The sequence below is a fragment of the Panthera uncia genome, chromosome B4 (assembly GCF_023721935.1).
Source record: "Panthera uncia isolate 11264 chromosome B4, Puncia_PCG_1.0, whole genome shotgun sequence".
NCBI lineage: Eukaryota > Metazoa > Chordata > Mammalia > Carnivora > Felidae > Panthera > Panthera uncia.
In genome coordinates this window covers 58,173,494-58,189,059 of record NC_064809.1, presented here as the reverse complement: position 1 = coordinate 58,189,059, position 15,566 = coordinate 58,173,494, and the positions used below count along the sequence as shown (strand labels likewise).

At 37.4% G+C, this 15,566-nt stretch overlaps 1 protein-coding gene across 2 annotated transcripts in view; it reads left to right on the top strand.

Moving 5' to 3' along the window:
- Window positions 1–15,566, top strand: part of ITPR2 (inositol 1,4,5-trisphosphate receptor type 2) — a 490,724-nt gene that overhangs the window by 238,195 nt on the left and 236,963 nt on the right. For both annotated transcript variants that reach the window (XM_049627177.1, XM_049627176.1), the window contains exon 35: window positions 14,933–15,123. In XM_049627177.1, coding sequence (XP_049483134.1) covers window positions 14,933–15,123 — 191 coding nt within the window. The remainder of the gene's footprint in view (window positions 1–14,932; window positions 15,124–15,566) is intronic.

Genomic DNA, 15,566 nt, shown 5'->3' with positions numbered 1-15,566 from the left:
AGTTTCTCATAAATTCCTATTTTCTCTCTTTCTTTCTTTCTTTCTTTCTTTCTTTCTTTCTTTCTTTCTCTTCCTCCCTCCCTCCCTCCTTCTTCCTTCCTTCCTTCCTTCCTTCCTCCCTTCCTCCCTCCCTCCCTTCCTCTTTCTCTTTCTTTTCTTTCTTTCTTTCTTTCTTTCTTTCTTTCTTTCTTTCTCTTTCTCTTCCTCCCTCCTTCCTTCGTTCCTTCGTTCCTTCGTTCGTTCGTTCGTTCCTTCCTTCCTTCCTTTCTTCCTTCCTTTGTCTTTCTTTCTTGCTTTCTTGCTTTCTTTCCTTCTTTCTCTTTCTCTTTCTTCCTCCCTCCTTCCTTCCTTCCTTTGTCTTTCTTTCTTTCTTTCTTTCTTTCTTTCTTTCTTTCTTTCTGTTAAGAGAAATACTGGACTTAAAAAACAGATGAGCTTGAGCACTCTCGCAACTACTGGTGGTTCTGCAGGCATTGGGAAGGGTAACTTACAGTGTATGTCATCACCGCTGACATTTCTTGAGCAGTCGCCTTGTGCATTGCTAAGCAATTTACTTGCATTGTCTCATTTAATGCCTGGATAGGTTCTTTGTTTATTTACATTTTACACTTGGGAAAAACACAACTATCTAGATTAGGTAACTTGACTAGGGTTAGTTATAGTGTATGCTCAGTAAGTATTTGATAAACGAATAAATGATTTACTAATTAATGACCATCTAAATTTTGTCTTTCCTCCATCCGCAAATTGACCTAAGTGACTGTATATTAACAAGATTTAATGACTGCTCAATTTTAATTTGAATAAATAACCTAAGATAACCTAAGAGGATCAATTTTAAAATTTTAGAACTAAGGAACTAATAGAGTTCATCTCAGTTATTTATTATAAATAAGTAGTAAACTTGATAGATTTTCTATATACCAAAACGAAACAGACTACACTGTGTAAAATGCATTATTCACACTAACAATAAAAATATTAAATACTTAAGAGAAAAGTTATTAACAAGAAACACGAGAGAATAATATACTATATAATACTATATACTATATATAATATATAATGCTATATTGAGGGCTATAAAAATGTATGATAAATAGAGAGCTTTACTATTATTGGATTTAAAACTTCCCTTTCTAGGGATGCTGGCTCTCCTCACATAACTGATAAGCATAATGCTTCAACAGTCAGGAACCCTCCTCCACACACACAGCCTACTTGTGCTTAGGTAACACATGCGAGGCCAGACCCCACAATGGTGTGTCCCCTGGCAGCCTGGCCTCTGATGCCCTTCTATGAAGGGACCCTCTTTACTTCCTGTGGGTACCCACAGTCTACCTCGAGCTGCCGAGGGACCTTCTTTCCACCAGTGTGGTCCCTGACTCTGCTGGTCACTCCTTCGCATGCATACGCTCATCACGTTTGATACCCTGTGCCAGGCTGTCCCTGAGCATTGACATGCTCCTCACCCCTCCAAGTTCTGATTCGCCACCCCTGGCAGCCTCCCACACAGGCACCTCTGCTTCCTTTTGACTCAGAAGCTCTGGATCACGTCAGGACTGTGTGCCCTTCTTGCCTAGTGCAGACACTTAACTTTGCTCTGCTCCTCCTACAGATTCTAGGAATGAATCCTTTAAGAACAGAAAGGAAGAAATGAGGGACGAGGCCATAATAAAAAGAAGGACACAAAAGAGAACCTAATTCTTACTTTAAAAAGACACACATAACAAAATGTCCAGAAGGATATAAGTAAAATATTAACACTGATGATCTCTGAGTGGTGAAATTATAGGTGTATCTGGTTCTGTTGTTCATGCTTTAGTATAACTTCTTAGTTTTTAATAATATACTTTTAAACTATAATGAACCATTACCAAAAGCATTTTTATTTGGATGAAATCGTCTGGGAAATATTCTAGTCATTAAAAGATAAAATCCAAAGGAAAAGCAAAGCAATAAGATGATGCTTTTTTTTTTTTTTTTTTTTTACATAGGAATACATTGTCTTAGCTGCCAAGTATGTTTCTATATTTTACATTTTAAGGCCGCCTGCCTTCTTCTTCCTTCTTTCTCTCTCTGTCCTCCTCCTCTTCCACCTCCTTTTTCTTCTCATCCATCTTGTCCTCCTCCTCTTCCTCCCTCAGTATTTAGCAAATGCAATGGAGGAAAAATACCAGTTGGCCCTACACAGAATATGGAAAGTGTGCTCTTCATACAGTTAAAAATTGAGATGAAGAGGGACGCCTGGGTGGCTCAGTAGGTTGAGCATCCAACTCTTGGCTTTGGTTCAGGTCATGATCTCCTGGTTCCTCAGATTGAGCCCCAAGTTGGGCTCTGTGCAGACAGCATGGAGCCTGCGTGGGATTCTCTGTCTCTCCCTTTGTCTCTGCCCCTCTCCTGCTCGCTCTCTCTCTCTCTCTCTCTCAAAATAAATAAATAAACTTAAAGAAAATTGAGATGAAGAACTTTGAGCCATAAGTGAGACCCCACGCCATGCTTTCTGTCTGAGTTCTGACATCAGTGGTATTTCTTGTGCAGTCAAACCAGTTCTTGCATAACAGGATGGCCCAGTGTTGGAGATTTAAAATAGTCACCAGCACCATATTAGTCTAAAGATCTCTTTTTTTTTCTAAGTTATAAGATTTCATTTTCTATCAATCCTCTACTGACTTGAACCTTATGATTTAGCAGAATATTTTAGTGACTTTTTGTATGCTATAAAGACATGGGTGATAAAGAGTCTAAAAATTAATTATACCTAAGTCTGTAATCAAGGTAGGTTTGGAAGGGTGATGCTTTGGTGTAAAATCTCAGTTTTATCTTTGTGAGAAGGCATGTTTTCTTTCACTTCCTCATTTGTCCTTTCCACTCAAGATAAAGCTCTGGAAACTTTATCTCTATTGTCCCTTTGCATCTGTAGCTCTCCTTCATTCCCTTCCATTAAAGCCTTGACTTCCTTTCTGGACCACTGTAGCAATGCAATGTTCTCGCTTGTCTTTCTTTACTTAAATAAATCTGCTACCAGAGTAATCTTCTTGAAGTGAAATTCTCTCTGTTGGTTTATAAACAATAACAACAAAGTCCCCAGCCTTCAGCACCATCCCTTTGTCTAACAAACTGAGAACAGATTTCTTTCCTTTTTTAAAAAAGTTTATTTTGAGGGAGGAGGGGCAGAGTGAGAGGGAGAAAGAGAATCTCAAGCAGGTTCCATGAGTCAGCACTGAGCCCAACTTGGGGCTCAATCTCATGAACCGTGAGATCATGACCTGAGCTGAAACTAAGAGTCGGACACTTCCCACGCAGGCACCTGTGAGCACAGATTTCTTACTGTAACATTCATGGTCTCTAGAGCACAGCCCTACCTTACCTTTCTGACTGCCTTGCCCGCTGGTTCCCACACAACTCATGTGACAGAAGACTCAACTATTAGGCCCTAGCCTTGCTCACGCTGTAACTTACTTTCTGTATTTCTGTTTGGTTCTTTTTCTTTTTCTCTCCAGTTTCCACCATTGCCGCTTGTCAGCATCTTTCCCATTATTCAAAATGTTTTGTTCTAATTTCTCCATAAAAGCCATTCTTAACTCCCATATCTAGAGCTGAGCTTATCCCCCTTTGACCACTCACACTTTTCTTATGGTCTTTATTTGATCATAGTTTAGCTCATCCTAAGTCATAACCTTATTTCCCCTCTTAGACTTTGAGGGACAATTATTATGAAGTGCCGATCACAAAGACATTGATAAAAAACTATTGTCTGGGATTAAGAAGGTAGAAAGCAAAGTCTGCTTTGTGATAGTGAGACCACATCTCTTTTTGCTTGGGCATGGATGCTGTTCATAGAAAAACGTACTCAAAATGAAAGGTGCTCAGAAGTGAGCCTCCACAGTAGTAAAGTGATCTAAACCCAACTTACTTGAATGGTGATTGCAAACATTTGAACTATTTAGACAAAGAAGAGAAAGCTGAGGGTGAACATAAGAATCTTTTGACATTTGAAGGTGATAAGGAACTTCTTTTACAGGGAAAGGGTTATAACTAACATGTGTCAGCTGTAAGAGGCAGATTTTTGTCCTAATATAAAGGATAACTATTTTACAGTTGGTACTCTTTTAAAACCTTAGGGGTCACATTTGATTTTTCTATGTTGTTCAGGCTCTATTGGCTCCATTTCCAAAATATATCTTTTTTCTTTTCCTGTGTGACACTCTTCTCCAAATTCACCTTCATGTGACGTGGACTACAGAAGCATCTTACTGAATCCCTCACCCCCCGTCTCACTACCATCCATTCCCTACACAGCGGTTAGAACAATCTTAAAATGTACGTCAAGTCGTTATCACTCACCTACTCTCCACTGCACTTGAAACTTGTATTCCTTACCGTGGCTTAGAAAGCCCTTTATCGTCTGAGCCTCTCTTCTTTTTCTACCTTTCCTTCACTCCTCGCCCAATTCTGCTGGTCCACCCACACTGGCTTTCCTTCTGTTTCTAATCTACACCAGGTTTGTTCTCATCTCAGGGCATTTTCACACGCCATTTCTTCCGTCTGGATCCTCTCCCTCGGCATCCCCCCACCTCGGCCCGATTGTCATATGCTCAGAATGTAAGTTCTTGGTGAAATGTTCCAGAACATTCCATAGACAGTGTCCTACCTTCTTCCTGCTCCTTATCCTATTCTATTATTTTATTTTCCTCTTAGAACTTAACACTGTTTGAAACCATCTTGTTTGTTTATTTATTTTTCCTTCTTGTTGTCTGCTTCTCTCATTAGAATGTAAACTATGAAAGCAGGGACTTTGCCTTATTCACTGACTGGTAGGTCCTGAAAGCGTCTGGATGATCAGGTTAATGAGTGTTTGTTGACTGACAGTAATTCATGGGCTAGGAATTTTGCAGATAGTGAAATTTAGGCTTAGAAAGGTTAAATAACTTGTCCAATTAATAAGTAGTTGAGTTGGGTTTAAAATCCAGGTTTCTCTGAGTATGCCACAGTATGCCATACTGTGTTCCCCCAGAAGTCCTATCTTAGGAAGCCCTAAAAAATAAACTAGAACTTGGCAGTTTGGCTTGCTGAGTAGGGATTTACCTGAAATTTTACAACTCAGGTGCAAAATCATTTTTGTGCTTCACCAACCCTTTAAGAATGCAAAGAGGTGCTACAATTTAACACAATTCATATATGTAAGAATTTGTAATATTGGAGAGAACAAAGAGGATACATATTTAAGAAAAAGTCAAGAGTACACTCTTTTCATAAAGCAAATGTCCAGTGCATTTATAAGTTGGTAAACACACTCCTGTAATGCAAATATTTATTACAGATCTTCCTTGACTTATGATGGGGTTACATCCTATAAACACCTCCTAACTTGAAAATATCATAAATCAAAAATACACTTAATACAACCTAACCTACCAAACATCTTAACTTAGCCTAGACTGCCTTAAATGTGTGCAGAACACTTACATTAGCCTACAGTTGGGAAAATCATCCAACACAAAGCTCTTATTCTTTAATAAAGTGCCGAATATCTCATGTATTTATTTAAAAAAAATTTTTTTTAACGTTTATTTATTTTTGAGACAGAGAGAGACACAGCATGAACGGGGGAGGGGCAGAGAGAGAGGGAGACACAGAATCAGAAGCAGGCTCCAGGCTCTGAGCCATCAGCCCAGAGCCCGACGCGGGGCTCGAACTCTCAGACCACGAGATCGTGACCTGAGCTGAAGTCGGACGCTTAACCGACTGAGCCACCCAGGCGCCCCTCATGTATTTATTGAATATTATCCTGAAATTGAAAAACAGAATGGTTGCACGGGTGCAGGGCCCTCATGATCACGTGGCTGGCTGGGAGCTGTGGCTCGCTGCCACCTGCCTACCATTGTGAGAGAGGATTTTACTGCATATCACTAGCCTGGGAAAAGGGAAAAGATCCAAATTCAAAATTCAAAGTACGATTTTTCTACTGAATGTGTACCACTTTTGCACTATCGTAAAGTTGAAAAATTGGTAAGTCAGACCACCATAGCTCAAGAACTTTCTGTGTAGTTACATTTACATAACACTTTGCAATTTGTAATGTGCTCTCAAGTACATAAACTCAACTCATTTATTACCAAAAATTCTTAGTTCTCTTCATTATTTGTACATTAGATACAAAAAGTAGTAAAAGACAAGAGCACTTCCTTCATTAGTGCTTACGCTGCTGAGAGCAGTAAGTATTTATTGAGTGTTGGACGGTGTGGTAAACCTTACGATGTGGACATAATTCTTACCCCATCTCATGATGGGGATGTGAGTTCAGCAAGGTGAGGCAGCTTGCCCAAGGTCACACAGGTACATGAGGACAGAGCCAGGATCTTCAGTGCTGACACATGCTACCAGGCATTTGTGATGCCCCACTGTCAAATCAGTTTCAACAAGCATTATTTGTTTTATGCCTTTAAGACACAAAATGTAGATCAAAATGGTAATTTAAGCTGTACGTGAAACGAATGCATACAGCTTTCAAATAACTTAAAAAGAATATAAGGAGATTGTGAGTTAAGTTAGTAAGGGTTTGGAGGAAGTCCTTATAGAAAAAAGAGTGCTTCCTATCATTTGTTTGTCTCTTTTTCCTTCATGAATACTCCAGAAATATGCTACAGTTTTATCAGTTACTATCAAATGTGTTGAGGCCTTGATCAGTTGTGCATTCCTTATGTCATGTTCAGTTTGTCTGATAGAACTTCATAAGCATTTAAAGTTGAAGCTGTGATCAGTTGTGAATGTACCATGTATTTCATATTAGGTTTATCTGAATAAACTTCCTAATCTTTTAAAAGCTGAGGTGCTTTTGAATGATTTGTATCTGCAGAAATTACTGGTAGTTACCTCCATTGCTACACTTTTTCCCAAGTTATGTGGAATTTGAAATTGATAGGAAGATACAGGGTCTTAAATGGTAATAAATGCAAATTCCCAGGTAATGTCATAGGCAGGGGGCAGAGGGGGCTACCTGGAATAAGATATAAATATCTCTATCATTCTCTCCTCAGTGAGGTAAGTTAAGGCTGGTTTAGAAGCAAGTATGGATGGGGATCTCTGGAATAAATGCACACCATAAATGCACTGAGATTTGAGAAATGATAGGGCCATTAAGGCCAGGGAAAGTTTTTTTTGTTTTTGTTTTTTATGTTTTTAAATGTTTATTTTAGTCTTGAGAGAGACAGAGCTTGACCGGGGGAGAAGCAGAGAGAGAGAGGGGGATATGGAATCCAAACAGGCTCCAGGCTCTGAGCTGTCAGCACAGAGCTTGACACGGGACTCAGACCCACAAACCATGAGATCACGACCTGAGCTGAAGTTGGACACTCAGCCGACTGAGCCACCCAGGTGCCCTAAGGCCATGTACAGTTTTAAATGCACTTGGTCAGTGCCTGTTCCTCAGTTTACTCTTTTACATAAGACACAATAGCACATGTTAGAAGTACTTTGAGAAAAAGCATCCAAAAATTACTTCCATATTATTTCACTTAAAAAAGAATTTTGTTCCATGTGTTTCATAATCTTCAAATGATTTGGGGGGGATTAATGTTGGGTACTTTGTTGGCAACAGAATCTTTTTTCCAAATGGAAATTCTGTAAAATATCTTCTACAAATGGTTTGAATAATGAACATCAATCTTCAAGCCAATTTTGCCCCAAAAACTTGAACATGTAGAAAATAGTAACTCTTTGAGAAGAGAAATTCAGTTTCTATTAAACAAACAAATCCATTTTAATCTACCTATGGTGTTGTAGTTGACTGTGTGATGAGTTTGACATAATGCACTCCTGTAATTCTGATTTTTCAAACTGTCATTATTACTTTTGAAAAATTAAATCTGAATAAGTTACAAGATGGGACAAAATCTTATAAATTTTTCACATATTCATTGATTCATTGGATTTATAATGACTGTTCATTATCTGCAATGTTATTATTTTAGTTGTTTGGAAAAACAGTCTGTCAAACTGTATTTCCTGTCCTCAATGAATTTCTAGTACATTGGGAGTAAACAACATGTACAGAGATCACAAAGCAGAATAAGTATCTTAACTAGCAGTGCTAAGTATCCTATCTATTACAGAATTTTAGAGCCTGAGATAGATAGTGCCTGGAGCCTCTGTAGGTACTCAGTGAATATTTATTACATGAATAAAATAAATGGATGAATATACGTAAATGAATGAACATCCTACTTTTGTCATTGGCTGCATAAGATCTTATTATGGGCCTATATTCTAATTTATTTAACCCCATTGCTGGATATTTATTTTGTTTCAAATTATTTTGCCTATGAGGAAGAATAAGGTAAATACCTAGGAGTAGGATTTCTGGGTTATTTATTTTTTATTCATTTATTTAGTTAGTTTCATGTTTTTATTTAAATCCAGTTAGTTAACATACAGTATAATATTACTTTCAGGTGTAGAATTTACTGACTCATCACTTCCATACAGCACCTGTGCTCATCACATGTGCCCTCCTAGCCCATCACCTATTTAGCCCATCCCCCTACCCACCTCCCCTTCGGGGAATCTTCAGTTTTTTCTGGGTATTTTAATTTTGACAGACACTGTCCTCTGAAGAGATTGTTTAATTTACATATCACCAGTGATGTAGGAGAGCATCTTCCTCCTCGATAATGCTATCTAAGAATTGTTGCCAAATTCTTAGATCTTTGCCAATCTTAACATGTCATTATAGATAATTACAAATATTGTTATAGAAGATATCATTCTAAATAACAGTATTGTTATATATGTGTTTCTCTTTTTATGAATGAAGAAAAAAATCTATCTGTATGATGGAGTCCTTGATATTTCCTTTTCTGTGGATTTACTTGTGTTTTGCCCACTTTCCCTAAAGGTTTTTTTTTTAACCTTAATACTTTCTCAATCATTAATTTATTAAGAAAATATGTTCTTTGCCTATAAGTAACATTTTTTTTTTTTTTTTTATTATTATTTTTATTTATTTATTTATTTATTTTTAATTTTTTTTTTTAAGGTTTTATTTATTTTTGAGACAGAGAGAGACAGAGCATGAACGGGGGAGGAGCAGAGAGAGGGAGACACAGAATCGGAAGCAGGCTCCAGGCTCTGGGCCGTCAGCCCAGAGCCTGACGCGGGGCTCGAACTCACGGACCGTGAGATCGTGACCTGAGCTGAAGTCGGACGCTTAACCGACTGAGCCACCCAGGCGCCCCTATAAGTAACATTTTTAAAAAGTTTTTCATTTGTCATTTGAATTTTTATTTTGTTTTATTTTTTTGGCATGCAGAAATTTAGTTTCTTTCAGGCTTTTTAGGTTTTCTTTCATCTTCAGAATGGCCTTGATCAGACTGAGTTTTGTTTTTGTTTTTAATTCCCATTGAGAATTTTCATGATTTTGGTTTTTCTGTCTGTCTGTTTGTGTTCTTGGTGTGGCTGTTTACAATTTCAAGCTGTCTGGAATATATTATGTTATAAGGTAGAAGGTATGGAGTCAACTTTATTCTTTCCAGATGATCAGTCAGGTGTGCCAATAGTAGTTATTGCATAACCCATAAAATTATAAAATTATTCAATTTGGGCATTAATTGAGTGTATGTTGACTGCCAAACAGGAAAGATGCATTTTGTATCTTTAATGTTCTTCACATTTAACAGCACTCGTGCTTCAATAGAGACTTACCCTGGATATTATGACATGATACAGAAAAGACACCACACTGCCCACCCCATCACACCTTCTTTGTGGGCCAACTGTTGTGGTTCTTGTGGGCCCACACAGTCAGGCTAGACAACCAACCAAGTGTTCTAATTAGTGCTGATTCTTTCTGTTGCCTTTCTTTCCCCCAACCTGTCAGTTTATCTCTCTAAGCATTTTTTTCCACGGCACCCATCACTGCAATATGTGTGTTCTCAGAGATTTTGTTCTGGCAGACACCATCAGTGATGTTGTCTAATTAAAAATTTTCACACAATAGGCAATATTTAATGAATAATAATTAGAAGTAGATTTCGATTATATCTTAAGATCACTGCAAAGACTAGTCATATCCAGAGAATTTTCAGAATTTATAAGCCTAATTAGTAGGTTAGCCGAATCATCAAAATACCTGTGAGTCAAGATAGCTCATTTTAGAGAACTAGCTATTGCTAGGCAGAGCTCTACAAAAGATAAATGTATTAATAACAACCCATCCTTTCTACCATTAGTTTTTTTAAGAACTCCATATACTTACTCTCTGACAAAATATCATTAACAAGGTATGATCCCAATTGCATTCTAATTCAGAAGAGAAATAGGAGGATTTCTTTTTTAAATGTTTTAAACTTTAACGTGACTCATTGCATTAAAGCACACAGTTGGAGTTAATGCTATAGGCCAGAAGAGTGACTGACTGTAGTAAATTCATTAGTTCTCCCTTAATGAGGGGGGGGGGCAGTGAACAGCCAGTAATCCAAAATACAGCCTAGTTCACATGTTGATATACTGTACTATTCATACCATAATTTCCCTAATTTAATAAAAGTAAGATAAATTTGGATTATTTTTTTGGTTGCATTCTAGCTTTTAGGTTTTTGTAAGCCTTTTCTTTTTCTAGTCACAATTTTCTTTTCTGCTTTAATTTTTAAATAATATATGGAAAGCTAATTAGCATTGTCAGCTTTGCTTTTGAATTACTATTTATAATATTTTGACAGTGTAGAGAATCTATTTCAGGCCATATCTTTAAAAGGATTCATATTTTTATAATTGCTTGAAAAATTTTTATCATTATCTCCACAGCTGACTTATTTTAACTCAAATTCTCTTTTCCCCAATTGCATAGTTAATTTTCTTTTATTACTTAAAAATTGTGATCTAGCCCTCGGCTAGAGTTAACCTTAGGCATGACAGAGTAGTGTATTTTACTCAGTTAATCTATAATGTACAATTTGTGCTAAGATAGGAGACTAGAAAAATACCAATGAAAGTAGTACAATTTGAGGAAAGCAAGCAAACAAAAACCCCTTTCGGCAAAGTCTGGGCCAGTGAATTCTCCTGAAGCTGGTGTGTCCATGCTGTTGGTCGTGGTGGAATAGTGGCCGCAACATCTGGGACGGGTGAGATTCCCCTGAGATGGCTAATTAGAAGCCTGCCCTGCTGAGATGAATAGAAGTGCTGTCATTGGACTGCATCTCCACTGGTGTCATTAGAAAAATATTCATTGAGGGGCACCTGGGTGGCTCAGTAAGGTTGAGCGACTTTAGCTCAGGTCCTCCTCATCTAGCAGTTCATGAGTTCAAGCCACGCATGGGGCTCTGTGCTGACAGCTCAGAGCCTGGAGCCTGCTTCAGATTCTGTGTCTCCCTCTCTGCTCCTCCCTGGCTTGTGCGCTCGCTCTCTCTCTCTCCCAAAAATAAATAAATAAATAAATATTTTTAAAAAGAAAAATATTCATTGAATACTTCTTTGTGTACATTCTATTCACAGCAACAGCACTTCCTTGATGGTCAGTTGTACCTAATGTACCTGATTCCTAAAGGGGAGATACATCCCAATCCCCTCCTCTATTTTTTTTTTTAAATGTTAGTGTAAACTTGGCTATGATATATTTTGAGGAACATTGAAGTTTATCAATTTTTATTTTTTTGTTGCTTAGAAAAGAACATAGAACAGTATTGTCTTCTGTTTGACTTTCGGATGTTTAGAGCAAGCCCAGCTTATTTGTTAAGGAGCCAGAAAAGGAAGAAAGTCTCGCCAGGGCTTGATCGTGGCGCAGGACTGAGTATTTACACAAATATGTGCAGCTTGGCGGTGTCGAGGCCGTCTGTCCTTCAGATGGAACAGGAGTGAGGTTGCTCTGCTGTGTGTGATGGACATAGACAGCGACATTGTATGCTTTGGAAAAAGGACGTTTATAATGAATATCGGGAAAACATTCACTAGGGAAATCTAGGCAGTGGTACAATTAATTGTTTAGGGTTGCCTTAGAGCTTTATTATTTCCTTAAACTTCAGCTAGAGCTCTTGTTTAAATCAGTAACTTTTTATATTGGTAGCTAAAATTACCTGTTTTCAAAGAAGTTTCAAAGTATCTCTCAACTTCAGAGAATTTTCACCAGCATAACTAGTATTATTGCTGCTTCCATTATATGAAGGAAGCTGTATTCTCTCTGTCTCTCTTTATTCTTTCTTTCCTACTTCCATTCATTTAAAAAAGTCTTCCAGGGACTATCACAGTATTTTTTTTTAATTTTCTAAAAGTTTATTCTTTTTTTTTTTTGAGAGAGAGAGAGAGAGAGAAAGAGAGAGAGAGAACAAGTGGGGGAGGGGCAGAGAGAGGGAGACAAAGAAACTAAAGCAGACTCCAGGCTTCGAGCTATTGGCACAGAGCCTGATGTGGGGCTCGAACCCATGAACTGTGAGATTATGACCTAAGCCCAAGTTGGATGCTCAACTGACTGAGCAACCCAGGTGCCCCAATCACAGTAACTTTAAATAATATCCTTACATCTCTGTATCTTGATTTAACAGCTGTAAATAATGTCCATATCTCCACGCTGAAAAATGAGGAACTTAACATGTTGACTTTGTTTTTATTTCTTCTCTCCCACTCTATGTTCTAACTATTGTTAAGTAGATTATTGCTTTTACATCGTTATGATTTATGGAATTTGTATTCTATTTGGAAATATAATGAAATATTTTATAGGGTGATAAAATTTAAAAATCAGTGATCAGACTTTACAATATTATGAGATTAAATATTTTTCACTCTGTAACCATTAGAGACAAGGATGTCATGTAATGATATTGAAACTTTTCCAACTGGAAGGAAATTTTCCAGCCATTGATGTCTAATGGATCTTCTTTCATTTGTGTCTTGCTTTATTCTCTTCTTCAGGTTCATACTCAGTTGCCATGATTTCTCATATTCACACTGACATTTTCTTGGATTCCTGTCTCTCTTTTTTTTTTAGTGATTTTCATAGCTGGTTTTGAGAAAATTTTCTGAGACATGTTCTGAAATGTTTTTATTTGAGTATCACTTTTGATTTTCAGTTTAGATGGGTGTAAACTCCTAGTTTCAAAGTTTGTTGTCCATTAGCTCTTAAAGGTATAATACTACTGATTCTAGCCTTCAATATTGATGGTGAGAAGTTTGGTGCCAGTATTTTTTTCTGTAGGAATCCTATTTTTTTCCCCCTAGGAGTTCTTGCCATTTTCTCTTGGCTATTGGCATTTATATTACTTTCATAGGGCCACCATAACAAATTTCCAGAACTAGGTGGCTTACAATAATAGAAATGTACTATTTCACAGTTTTGGAGGTGGAAAGTCTAATCAAGATGTGAGTGGCACCATACTCTCTGAGACTTCATACCTTTCTCTTAGCTTCCAGTGTTCCTTGGCAGTCCTTGGCATTCCTTGAGTTGAAGCTGTGTACGTCCAGTCTCTGCTTTCATCTTCACGTGGCATTCTTCTCTCTCTCTCTCTCTCTCTCTCTCTCTGTGTGTGTGTGTGTGTGTGTGAAGCAGAAGACCAGCTGAGAATACTGACAAGTGTTAAAATAGGAGAGCTTTGCTCAGGGGTTAGAGTCTTTTGTATATTTTCTCTTTTTGCTGGAGCTGCCTCTTCTCTCTTCCCTATTCGACTCCTTATTTGATGAGGATCTTTGGAGTTACTTCAAGCCCTGTTCTGCTTCTCTGTCAAGTCCCGACACCTTCATTTGGCATTCTCTCCAGACAGGTATTTCACTTTCATGAGAAAACATTTCTGCAGTTCCCTAACTTTATCCTCTGGATAAAACTTGCTGCTGCTAACTTCTCTGCTTATGCTAGTGAGAGGGAGGAGGGCCTTGGCTTCCCAGCGGTTCACATGCTATGCTTTAACGAGTTGCCCTGATGACTCCCCTGTACCCCATTACCACTCTTGGTGTTCGTTCACTATATTCTGAGGAAGACCTGTTCTAACTCAGCTCTTGTAGAGCGGTGTATATTCTCTCCTTTTCTGAGGGACCAGTCATATCCTCATTCTGCTTGTAAAAATGCCTCAACATATCTGTTTTCCTTATGGCAAGTATTCTCATTTTTTAGTACTGTGACGTAAGTCTGATGAAATACACATTTCAGTAAATTTTGGGAAGAAGGACATGTACCGCGTGCCCTCTTCAAATGCAAATTTTTAAGTACTCTTCAAGTTTTTATTTTTTTCTTCAGACGTTTCACTAGCTGGAATTCTGCATGAGTGCTCATGTGTGTACATACACACATGCACATCAGTTGTACTAATGAGCGGACTGGCAGGATTTTATCATGTGTTTTGTGTCTCCTTTCATATTTTCCTTGGCAGTTGGGAAAGTACAAATTTTCATGGTTGTTATACACTGTTTTTCTATATTGATGCTCTGTGAAGTTCATTTCAAACATTAATCATCAAGAAATCAAATAAGTTCTTGAATGTTTAATGAGCCCAGTTTAATAATTGGTCATAAGAATTGAAATACTTTCAGGTTAAATGCTTTTGTACTTATAGAAAAGAATTCAATGGCAGAGTTTAAAGGTTTGATTTTTTTCTTTTTTTCCTAGTTTTACTTAAATATAATTGACATATTATATTGGTTTAGAGTATACGACATAATGACTTAATATATGAATATATTGCAAAATGATTACCACAATAAATTTAGTTAACATTCATCACCTTAGGTAGTTAGAATGTTTTTCTTGTATGAGACCTTTTAATATTTATTCTCTTTAACAAATTTCAAATATATGATACAGTATTGTTAACTATAGTTACCATACTGTTCATTACATCATAGAACTTATATTTTTTTTCTTTTTTATTCTATGCTTATAAGACCATTTTAGTAATGTGTAAGAAGCTTTAGTCAGATTAAGAGAAAAATATTTTAAACCTTTCTTTTTCAGCAAAGAATCGCGGGATTGCCATTCCAGTGGATTTGGACAGCCAAGTGAATACTCTTTTCCTGAAGAGCCATTCTAATATGGTGCAGAGAGCAGCTATGGGTTGGAGACTATCTGCTCGCTCTGGACCACGTTTTAAGGAAGCTCTTGGAGGGCCTGCTTGGGATTATAGAAACATCATTGAAAAGTTACAGGTACAATAATAGCATGCAATGGCTTACTATTTTCTAAATTATAATTTTTAATATATGTAGTAACACAAATAAAATATGGTTAGAAATGTCAAATTCTAATTGGGGACCAGGCTTTACTTTACAATTCTCTACCAATACTACTCTTTTCAATTTTTATTAATGTTTGTTTGTTTATTTATTTATTTATTTATTCATTTATTTATTAATATAATTTGTTGTCAAGTTGGCTAACACACAGTGTATACAGTGTGCTTTTGGTTTTGGGGGTATCTTTATTTGTTTTTGAGAGAGAAAGAGAGACAGAGCATGAGCATGGGAGGGGAGACACAGAATCCAAAGCAGGCTCCAGGCTTTGAGCTGTCAGCACAGAGCCCGACACGGGGGTTTCAATTCACAAACCGCAAGATCATGACCTGAGCTGAAGTCGGACACTTAACCAACTG